This window comes from Paramisgurnus dabryanus, chromosome 1, assembly GCF_030506205.2.
Source record: "Paramisgurnus dabryanus chromosome 1, PD_genome_1.1, whole genome shotgun sequence".
NCBI lineage: Eukaryota > Metazoa > Chordata > Actinopteri > Cypriniformes > Cobitidae > Paramisgurnus > Paramisgurnus dabryanus.
Window position 1 is genome coordinate 51394448 of NC_133337.1, and position 12429 is coordinate 51406876.

Sequence of the window (12429 nt, forward strand, 5' to 3'; positions counted from 1 at the left end):
TATGAAAGATGAAAGGATTGAATGTAAAAGATTATTATTGAGTCTCTTGGACATAAATGAGGACTAATTATGAGACATAAGGCGGCATAAAGAGCTGCTTCACCTGCAGCCTGGTAAGTAAATAAATGCTTTGCTTTAAACAAATGCATCTGTTTTTAAATGTTTTTTTTAATGCTACCTCACGGATTTATTGTATATGATGACTCTGTACCTGTGGACATGGTGAGATGAGAAACATTTTTAAGTAATGCTTAAAAAAAACTCATGACGCTGTCCAATTGCTGAAACGTGAGGAGAGCCGTTTGTAAATTCTTTATCTCCTGTTTGTTACAAATAAAGTATTTTTAGAGTACAAACCTTTTCTTACATACTTGTAAATTATTTTTTGATGATATTGGATAGCTATACATTTAAAGCAATTCAAGCCTGCTTATTTTACTTCCATGACAAAAAAATGGGTTTTAAAGGTTTTAATAAAAAAATACCAATTTCAATACAAGTGAATAAACTTAAACTGGGGGTCTTCTTCCTCGGCTTAGTTTTTCAGTTTACAAAGTCCGTCATCTAAATAGGGATGATACAAAGCACCAGCGCAATGAGAGCTGAGACTCTCATTGGTTTATTGCACGTTACGGCCAAAATACTCCCATTACTCATTAAAAAAATAGGACCAACCCTTTTCGACCATGCACTCGGCGCACAAACCATTTTTCCCACCATTAAATTAGCAAAAGTGGATTCGGACACGCCCATTTAGATGTTGCGCTGTGCGCTTTAGACAATGCGTTAAAATAGGGCCCAATGTGTTAAATAGCACAACACAAAAAAATAAAACATATGAACACATCCATTTTTAGAGTGTGCCTATGTTCTCACACAACACAACATGTACAAATGTAATTCTTCTGAAGTAGAAAAATAATTAGGGCTGATCAAATATAAGTTTGACCACTAAAGGAATAAAATGGCATAAAAACACAGCTGTAAGTGACTGTAGCCATTGGTGCTTCTCATTGTGTAGCCTTACACTGCAGATGTCACCTAGCACAGCTGCATGAATGAAAACAAATACAGGATGTGATGTCTAGTAACACAAACTGACCCGAGTCTCCTCAACAGGGTCAAGTGCTTCCACTCTGCTCTGGCTCAAATTATTTTTATCGATTGCGGAGCTACTGATCTCTGTGGATGAACATTTTAATAAAACTTCCAGTGTAGTACATGACACAGCAGGGTACAATTCTCTGGAATGCTTAATTAAAAGCGAAGAGGTGTTTAAAATATTACAGATTTTGAGATTGATTCAATTTGGTGTCCAATTGCCTTATATTCTTTTGTCTGGCTTAGTCAATTAAGCTTTTACAAAAAATAGCCAAACATGTTAATAAAATAAACCACGAGGCCTTACAAGGTTTGCCGCCAAGCTTGGAGCAAGAACCTGAAGAAAGACTCTGAGTCAAGACTGCTTTTACAATAAAAAAACAATGACAAGTAACAGTGTCCACAAATGCCGGGATCCTCCTGGTTAGTTCATTGGGTGGGATCATGCGGAGTGCTACATACCCCTGAGTCTATTGGCAGCTGAATACAGCTCAGCTGGCCATGCAAGTCCTCCCTCTTGGTTATTTCCTAAAGCGGATATGTGTTAGGATTTTACCACAGAGAGTGAAAAGGTAAGGTGGAAGGAAAAAGTACAAACAGGTTTAAGCAAGGTAAACACCTGTGTTGAAGAACAAGTCAAAAGTTTTACATTTTGGGTGAAGTGGGGTTGGTACGGTAAGTAGTTGCTATGTTGTACATATATACTCTTAGCACCTTTATTCGGTTAAATTCATAAACTTTATGGAATTTTTCACATTGTAAAACCCTATATATATATATATATATATATATATATATATATATATATATATATATATATGCCAGAATTACATTTGTTGTTTTTGCGATGTTATAGTAATCATATATAATTGTTCCTCTGTCTCTTTAATAGAATACAACCAGAAAATACAGGAAATGTGTATGTAGTATTAAAAACTGTATAAAAATAAAAAACTGAAGTGTCAGGTTTAGGGTAAACTCCCCTTTTACTTGAGCAATGGCAGGCAGCTGCAGGATCTCTTAAACCTAAATGAAATTAAATCCTAATTTCTGATTCTAATAGAATGTCTTCAGGACGTCAGTCTCCTCAAAAAAGCTCAAGATGTGTTTTAATGTCAAGAGAGGTCAACTGACAATACTGATTGATGCCTGGAGAAGACATTTAATTCTGAAAATTGTTTTGTTTTTAATTTTGTGTACATATTTCCTTTATTTTCCGTTTGTTTGTTTTTTAAAGTGAAAAATAAATATGGATGGACATTAAAACTTTGCTAAAACAAAAAGGCTGGTGATGGTGGCCTTTTGCACAGTACTTTATATTGAAATATGTCAACTTTATATTGTAAGTTGTAGCAACTCTTCTCTTGTCAAGAGAATAATACTTAGTTGAAATGATTTGTAATTCTGAGTTGATTAAACTTAAATTAATTAGTCATTTCAACTTTTTTGACCAGTAAGAAGTTGCTATAAATGATTAAAAAAGTTAATTAAGAACTTTAGCCAATTCATCTTAATTTTTTATTTATTCATAGCAACTCCTCACTTGCCAAGAAAGTTAAAATGACTTTTGTTAAACCTAAAGTTGTTTAAACCTAAATATTTAAGTGCAACAAGTGTATTTTTAAAGTATTGGTTAAAGAATGAATGCAGGTTATGACTGAAACATTCAGCACATTCAATAAATAGTTTGTATAGTGATAAAAACAGTACAGATTTTTTCCTAATTGAATTTAGAATTTTTTTTTAATTCCCGTAGATAAAATGATTTCTTTTCAATAAAAACACAGTCAAACATGTCTCTTTAAATAGGGGATCCTTGCCAGACAGAAAAAAATAGCTATTATTTGAATTCCTGCATTCTGAATACTTTGGGTTTTGATAATAGTGGGGAAAATGTTTGGTTTCTGATAATAGTTGGGAAAAATGTTTGTATCAAATGAACACATGGAATGCAAATCATAGGATCAAAACCAGAAACAAACAGTAAGCCAGAGAAAGGTCATTTACTAAACAGAATTGACATGTTGGTCTGACCGGGGTCACCTCCTTTATAGAAGATTACAAAAAGCTATTTGCATAGAGCAATGAATAGGACATCACATTGTTGGAGGGACATCCATTTTGGCCCTTGATATCTCTGCTTACACACGTCATTTAGCCATCGGTTTCCCCAGCAACCCTGACGCACTGAAAAGTTCGACCGACTAAAAATAGAGCAATGTTTGCAAGGATGCAAGATTAATATAGTACTCCACCCGTTTTGGTAAGATCTGTGAGAAAGCAAGAGGATATTCCTCTTGGCATCAGATTAAATGGAATGTGATTAGAATAAAATAGGTGATGGCACGTAGGGGTCAGGTGGGCACAGGTTATCCTCTCGTATTTAAGGGCATGGTCTATTTTTGAAGGTTTCTGAGTAGAGAACATCATTTCGTCTAAGCTGCCATGATGCAGGATGAAAGCTATTTCTGTCTGGCAGACGGGCACAGGAGAGGCACGCTCATTTTTTAGAAAAGAATAAAGCCAAGAAAAATTGAGCTCCTTCCAGATAATACCTTCTTCTCAAGCAGACCAAAACTCTCTGCCTATTCATCCACACATAATGTCTATTTCACTCCCATTATGCAGATAAAACCAATTTTTTAATTTACATTTTTATGCTGTTTTCGTTGCCCTAATGGGGTGTTGCAGACGCACTCTGTCTATGTTCACACCGCACAAATCTGATTGGGTTTTTTAAATCTGATATACAGGACCTTTTGTTCATGCAAACCTGCATGTAGGGCATCCTGTGTAAAGTATATGCACAGTTTGCATACAGTAGATTTATGGTATATTTATATTCTGAAAACAATTGTTGTACGTCCATTATTAAACAGCCAAACAACGAGTCTAGCAAAATCTGTCTTGTCTTATGTAAAATCGATTGTTGAAAATAAGTATTCTTCATACCTCATACAATACAGAGACAGGCAATCATATCCTAGATGGTTTTGGAGCATGCAATATACGCCAACCTGCATGATTCAGTTTGTCGGGATGGCAATAAAACAACCCCTCCACCCAAAATGATACATTGGTAAAACGGTTGGATCTTTGATTTATTTGAGTCTTGTCATTTTTTGTGTGCCTCCATTCTTCTGTCGGAGAAAAATGGTTGCAATGCATTGGGAGATGGGCTGTCTTATAAGATCATGGAAAAGAAAAAGATAAAGAACGAGAATGAGGGAAAGTAAAAGGGAGTTCTCTGGAGTGAGCAGGACATGAAAATAGCATGAGTGTTACACACAGAAAGAGAAATCATCACTGCCTGCTGAATAAATAATATTAGACAAAGGAGAGCAGATGAGGAAGATAGAAGAGATATGGAGAGATGGTGGAATGTGCCAGAAAGTTATAGATCAGTGATTCCATGCACAGGACTTTATAAGTCATTATATTGAGTCTGTATGTTAATAGAGAATGCATTGACGTAATGCTATTTAGCCTTACAGACCACCACAAAATAAAAGAAATAAGCATATAAGTTGATGAAAAGTATGTTCAAAATACCCTTGAATCTTGAATCAGAGTAATTTGGATTTTACATTACTAATGCAAAACAGAAATGTCCTTTAAAAAATATTAATGTTTTAATGTTATAATAAATTAAAAAAGTTACACTCAAATGGCATGATTTTTGAATCGTGCATTATTGTTTGCTGTTTCTTTTTAATGCAGGACTGCAAATCAAATATGTGAAACCTCTTAGGCTAAGTATATGATGCTAAATGACATCCATATTAAAACATAATATGCTAAATGACATTTACTGACATATAAGAACATTACAGTAATAAAGTAGTATTTTAGCCTTATTGTTGGGGCTGTTCAGATACATAAGGCAAAAAAGGGAATCACTGGGATATAAGAAAAAATACAACAAAATGAGTAAGAAGGGAGAACCAAAAACATGAGAAAACAAAAAAAAAGATGCTGTATGCACATTTATGGTATTAAGTTGGGTATTAAGTACTGACTTTACCTCCGTCTGAAATCCCTCCACTAAGATAGCCACCAACAGGTTAAACAGGACGTAGTTTCCAAACGTCATGAGGGCGATGAAATACAGAGCAGCCACAGGTGATGTAGAGGCCATTCCATTATACAGCACTTTATTCCAGTCCTCCTGAGTCAAGATCTGATTCACATAAGCATAGCAAATAAACCTTATCAACTAATACACATTCACAGTATACCAGACAGGTACTAACATCAATCTCGAATAATCTGATTACACGTCTACACTTGTTTTTACTGTGCATATGTTGATGATATAGGGAGAAAGCAATCTGTAAACATTTCTATTGTGGCTGTTGCTCGCCTGGCACAGGATTTACATCATCTTTAAAATGTGGTTAGAGTAACTGGTTCACAAAATGTTTACACCTACTGTATTGTTTACTCTGTCCACTTGTGATCAGATAATCCAAAGCGAATCTTAAAGGATTAGTCCATTTTCTTAAAAGAAAAATCCAGATAATTTACTCACCACCATGTCATCCAAAATGTTGATGTTTTTCTTTGTTCAGTCGAGAAGAAATTATGTTTTTTGAGGAAAACATTGCAGGATTTTTCTCATTTTAATGGACTTCAATAGAGCCCAACATTTAATACTTAACACTTAACGTTTTTTTTCAACAAGGTTTCAAAGGACTATAAACAGTCCCAAACGAGGCATAAGGGTCTTACAGTATCTAGCAAAACGATTGTCATTTTTGACAATAAAAATAACAAATATACACTTTTATTCCACAACTTCTCGTCATGTAGATGCGGTCGTGATGCGCCAGCTGACCCCACGCAATACGTCATGACGTCAAGAGGTCACAGAGGACGAACGCGAAACTCCGCCCCAGTGTTTACAAGCGTCTTGAAAGAGCACCTTTCCTACGTTGTTGTATGTCAACTGATACTAATTAATGTCTTTGTGTCAGTTTATTGTTTACAATGGTCCGCAAATGTGCGTTTCATATATGTAGCACGTGACCTCCCTACGTCACTACGCATTTACGTTAGGTCGCGCTGGACTTGACCTAGACGAAAAGTTGTGGTTTAAACGTACATATTTGTTATTTTTCTTGTCAAAAATGACAATCGTATTGCTAGATAAGACCCTTATGCCTCGTTTGGGATCGTTTATAGACCTTTGAAACTTCGTTGAAAAAAACTGTTAAGTGTTGAGTTAAGTAATAAATGTTGGGCTCTGTTAAAGTCCATTAAAATGAGAAAAATCCTGCAATGTTTTCCTCAAAAAACATAATTTCTTCTGGACTGAACAAAGAAAGACATCAACATTTTGGATGACATGGTGGTGAGTAAATTATCTGGATTTTTCTTTTAAAAAAATGGAATATTCCTTTAATACCATATGTACTGTATAATGTATGTAGTCTTGCAAGTCTTGCCTGAAAAACCGTCACGATGGCCCACAATAAAGAATCAAAGTTCTTGCGGTCTGGAAGCGTATCACCATCTCGTTCCGAGCCAAATTTACATCCAAACAAGTGCATGCCTAAAATACTGTGAAAAAGTAAATCTATATAAAATACAAAGTTTGCGGGTACATTCAAATGATAAAAAAAATATCTAGCTTTTGTCTTGCCTGAAAATAAATATGAAGAGCATGAGCAACATGCAGAAGGTGGCAACGTTGTCCATGGTCTTCATCAGAACAACCAGCTGTCTCTGTAGGGCGGGCATGAAGCGTACCAGCTTCAACACCCTCATCAGCCTGAAGGTCCTCAACACCGATAAACCTCCTCCTTGCTGACCAACAATCTCCCAGACGCTGTTAACATACATAAATCCTATATTAGAATATAACTGTCTGGATGCCATTGATGCTAAATGTAAATGCTTGAATAGTCAGCAAATAGGCTTTGCTCAACCACAGCACATCCTGGTTATCATAATAATACCTAAAATAAATTAATTAATCAGGGCTGTCAAAAGATTAATCGCGAATAATTGCATACAAAATAATGTTTGTGTTTGCATTATATATGTGTGTGCACTGTTTATAATTATTTTGTATATCTAAATACACACATGTATGTATTTAGGAAACATTTACATGTATATATTTATATTTATTTAGATTTGAATATATTTTATATTATATATAAATAAATAAAAAATACATAAATTATACTTTCCTTAAATGTATACATGTATATTTAATATATATATAATTACACAAAGCGCACACATATATTTTATGCAAAACAAACTTTTATTTTGTATATGATTAATTGTGATTAATCTTTTGACAGCCTTAAAATAAATACTCACAGTATGATTTTTAGTTGATTTCCTTTTAACTTTATTTAAAAATAAAGTCTGATTACAAATATGCACATGATACACTATAAAATGTATAAATGTGGAGTTAAATTTGCCAAATTTGTTAATTATTTTTCTTAATTTAACCCTACAAAAATAAATAGGTAACTTTGGTAACCAAAAATCACGCTAAACCCAGTCCCTAGTATATGACACATTTCAAAACGTCAACGCAATGGGTTAAGCATTAAAAGATGCACAATCCATTCACAACAGCCACCTGTGCCTAATCTTTTGAGCGTTTAAATGTCTCAATATCATTTGCATCATAGAAAAACAGGAATTGTAAATAGACAGACATGAAATTATAGCACTCCTCACGACAGCTGACAGTCATCAAACTGAACGGGCAACAGATGTCCCATCATGCAGCAGTAATGGCCGCATTTTGTCTGGCTGTCACTGTTGTGATACAACACAGTGCCCATGTGCATTTTCAGACGTGAATGTCAATAAACAGAGACGGGTGCAACAACATTAACGCACATTATGAAGTTCTGAGAAGATACGGAAGCATGTTTACCTGATTACTACAATAATGCCATCAAAGATGTTGTAGGGGTTCTTGATGTAGCCGAAAGGACCATAGACAAGCAGTTTCAGGAGCATTTCCAGAGCAAATAGGCTGGTAAAGACGATGTTACTGATCTCCAGAGCATTCGTCAACTCGTCCGGCTGAAAAAAATATACAGATGGATAATTCGATCATATTTAGGTTGTCACAATTATGCCACATCAGCACTTTTGTGAAGGTAACAAGATGTTTGCAAAATTCATTTATAACCACATACAAATACAAATTCTGATCCCAACAATGAGTGGACAGTTTTTCCTAAACAGAAGAGATTCAGTAAAGGATAAATGTTCAAAGTAAAGGTAATGGGTTTGATCTTTAAAACACATATTGTTACTAAAAATGTATACTGTAGCTTGAGGGCAATGCAAGTCACTTTGGACAAAAGCATCTGCCAAATACATACATTTAATCTACGCAAATAAATAGAAAGGAAGGAAATAACATGCAAGAGGCTGTGCTGTGTTGGAAATGTAGTCACAAGTGAGGATATCACAAAAAGTCCTGTGGCTCAAGACAAAATGTGAGATGGGCTCCTTTCACCTGAGCCAAAATCAGTCTGACCTAAGCCCTTTATCTGATAACATTGGCCTTAAAGGGATAGTTCACTGAAAAAATCTGTCATCATTTACCAAACAGGGGTGCATTTCCCGAAAGCATTGTTAGCCAACTACTGTTGTAAGTTTCATCGTTACTGACGAAGTTCAACGCTTTGGTGTTTCCCAAAACCATAGTTCAAACGAACATTCGCAAGCTGCGCCGCAAACTTGTGTGGTTTGAAGGACAGCTCTTCACCTGTTGTTAAAAGCATAGTTCCTTGTTATTATAATATGTAGACTTACGTTGATCATGCTTTTGAACAAAATAAGCAAATAACATGTAGTACATTCTATATCCATCATTCTAAATATATTACAATTTTATTTTACGTCTTTAAGTTTGTAAACAGAATTAAAGGGCTGCATTTGAAAACTGCGCATGTGCGCAGTCAACAAGCTTTAAGACCCTGGGGAATCCCTGGGAGGAGTGACGTAAGAGAGAACTTGCACATGAATTAAATATCTTGAAAATAAACATCAGATAACTATATCACGATAACAAAATCAGTCTTTCGATGCAATATATGTTATGTACAGCGATAATCTGCCATTAAATCGATTTGCACAGATTAATTAGTACTTCACCTCCCACGTGACATCATCAACTATCAACATCGTTCAAACGACGAATGTGCGACAAAGTTACTATGCTTTCGGGAAACAGTCGTGACAAGGTAGTTCGTTTCTCCAACTATGCATCATACTATGTTGGTTCATCAGCGAGTTATGTCATTGTTCGGGAAACGCACCCCAGATCTGGGACCCCATTCACTGCCATAGTATTATTTTCTCCTAATATGGAAGTCAGTGGTGCCCCAGATCTGTTTGGTTACAAACATTCTTCAAAATATATTCCCTTGTGTTTAGCAGAATTTAAGAAATGTTAACATTTGACACAACTTGAGGGAAAGTAAATTATGAAAATTAAAATTTTTCAGTGAACAATCTCTTCAAGATTTTAAAGTTAAAGACAACTGTTCAGAAACAATACTGGACTACAGTCACATTTTCTTATTATTTAAAGAGCACCTATTGTCTGATTCACAATTTTACATTTCCTTTGGTGTGTGTGTATTAGTACATGTTAATGAAATGCAAAAGGTACTGTCTCCAACGTAAATCTCTAACAAACACACAGATTGTGCAATAGTTTCCTTCCTGGGATTGGTGATGTAAAGAAGACTGACATTATCATAATTCCTCCCGCTTCGGACTCACAGCCTGTAAGTTAACTCCTGTTAGCATTGCATTGTGACCAAATCTTTCAAACATGGTAATGAGCGACACATTTCCAGCTGACGTCAGAGGTATTCGGGCCAATCACAAAGTACAGATTAGCTGGCCAATTAGTGACACAGATCTTTTCAAATCTGTGTGTTTCAGGAAGAGACTGAAATCTGGAGCTATGAAAAAAGTTTTTTGAACCATAAACCACGCAAACACATTGTATTATACCAAATACACAAAATAATGTTGTTTTTTTAGAAATGAAATAGGTGGTGTTTAATCAAGCAGAATACTCACATGTATTATCAAGGCCTAATGGCTAATATCTTAAGATGCTAATTTTACTAGACAACAGAAGTGTTCTTTTTGTTCTTATTCATTGTCTCACTTAGAACTGTACATAAAAGTAAAGTGTCAGAAACAGGTGAAATACATAAAATAAATCTGCAGATTTGCAGTGTAACAGATGTTGAGAGTTCAGTAAGCAGAGAGAGAGAGAGAGAGAGAGAGAGAGAGAGTTTTCCATAAAACATGAAGGAGAGACATATGGACCAGTTCATATTTCACTTTGAGTTTTTTTTTTCGATTGTAAAAATGAGACTGGGCAAAAGACCCAGCACGCATAACACATTCTTGAAACATCACGGCTAGCCGGCTTTAATGAACACAATCTTAAACAGCTAAGACCAAAACACAACATCCTCAAGCACGCAACAATTCGCTTACGAAAACTAAAAAGTGATTTGATGCTTTCAGACAGGATGCTTAACTTAAGAGCTTTTAATTATGATAAAATGCTAATCGTCTTACTAATACGACTGTTTCCACAAAGTAATGAGGAAAAATGTAATTAAACACCAACCGTGAAATGAAAAATAACATCTTCTCAGCTAACAGAATTACATGTGATCTAATCAAATTGAGAAGATGACAATGATGATGAAGTGCGAGGCTATTTGTGGCTCTTGAGGTGTTTCACAGAGGTGGGGAAAGAAGCCAGCGAATTTATTTTAGATGTGAACAGCCCAGGGTTGGGCACTGTGTCTACCCTGCAGGAGCATGCACTTGGCCTCTTCATAGGGTGAAGCCCTTCAGTTCAAATCAGGACCACTTGTGGGAAAAGCATATCACGCACAAATCTCTGCGGGAGTAATTTTTCCAGGAACAGTAAGGCTGAGCTCTATGTTGTGTTGAACTTTGCGTGCATGCTTTGAAAAGACTCTGCTCTTGCATCACAAAACATTGGCATTTTGAAATGAAAATGTCTATCTAGTTAAAAATAATATACTGCACTGAAAGATCAGCTAGTTAAGTGATTCTTGTTAATTCATCAGAATTAAAAATACTATGCAACACCTTCAGCTGGTGTGGGATACAGCAGAAGCTTTGAAAAACAGCATTATGACCCCCTTCACATGAACTGCCCCTAAAGGCCCAAACAGCATCTTACTCCACTATCAGCAGCTGTTCAGGGCAAATGTAAAATCAGCAACTAATTAAAGTATTCATCACCTATAAGCAAATAGAGCATTGCACCATGGGGGACTCTGCTTATAGTGTAAACATGTATACAGTACCAGTGTTGTGTGGTATATACAGTAAAATGTACAGTGTAATGTTTGGCTTTTAAAGATATATCATATGAACATATGTAATTATACACATAGACACTTACAAAAATGTGTATGCTGTGTGCTACAGAAGTGTGGGGTGTTTTGAAATGCAACTATTTGTCGACTGTGGGTCTGTGAGTGTGTTGACTAACAGTATGGGGCATGCAGTGGAGAATATTACTGCAGATCAGCTGTGGGAATGATGGGCTTTTGTCTTTTGGATGAAAATAAGGGAAGTCACTGAACCCATAAGCATTTGAGATTGTTAAATTATAAAACCCTTATAGCTTAAACAGTTTGTGGATGAACTACAGTAAAGGTTTACCATGTACTGTATATTTACACATTTAAATATAAGTTTGAGCACATGAACACAACTGATCCCTGTACAAACTGATAAAACCACACAATCTCAACCTAAAAATCATTTTCACACACACAGCAGCTGATCTAAGGGATAAGTGAGCACTGCAGTAATAAGCAGGCTTAATGTAACTGCATTACAAAACCCTGTGAACTCTCAGGCCACTCCTGTATTATACAGCAGGCAAACCTCTCTGCTCCTCAATTTACATAGACATGGCAACAACAACCTCAACAACCCGATGGGAAGGAAAAAAATCGAAAACAGGAAGCAGGGGAGGATGAAGTTGTCAGATAGACAGGCAAAGACAGATTAGGTGGACAGCAGCGATGCATGCTGGGATTGCATTTTCACAGTGGTTCATGTGAAATGTTTGGCTTGGAATAGTGTGACATTTCAGGAATTAGTTGTATATATGTATACATCTCCATCTTAATGGTAAAACCGCATGCATAAGCAATACCTTGATGCAACATGTTAAAGACAGCATTGCATTTATAAGATGAAAACCAATAAATGAATAAAAACACAATATGTGTCAGCAATAAAATTGAGCTAGAAAACGTC

The 12429-nt window shown here is 35.7% G+C and overlaps 1 protein-coding gene across 10 annotated transcripts in view; it reads right to left on the reverse strand.

The window, feature by feature from the left end:
* cacna1g (calcium channel, voltage-dependent, T type, alpha 1G subunit) overlaps nt 1-12429 on the reverse strand; it is a 166485-nt gene that overhangs the window by 94507 nt on the left and 59549 nt on the right. For 7 of the 10 annotated variants that reach the window (XM_073815436.1, XM_073815439.1, XM_073815433.1 and 4 more), the window contains exons 9-13: nt 8009-8160; nt 6746-6931; nt 6549-6663; nt 5126-5281; nt 1564-1629 (exon numbers count right to left, since the gene is read on the reverse strand). In XM_073815436.1, coding sequence (XP_073671537.1) covers nt 1564-1629; nt 5126-5281; nt 6549-6663; nt 6746-6931; nt 8009-8160 — 675 coding nt within the window. The remainder of the gene's footprint in view (nt 1-1563; nt 1630-5125; nt 5282-6548; nt 6664-6745; nt 6932-8008; nt 8161-12429) is intronic. The other 3 variants (XM_073815448.1, XM_073815437.1, XM_073815438.1) reach the window with 1 other exon arrangement.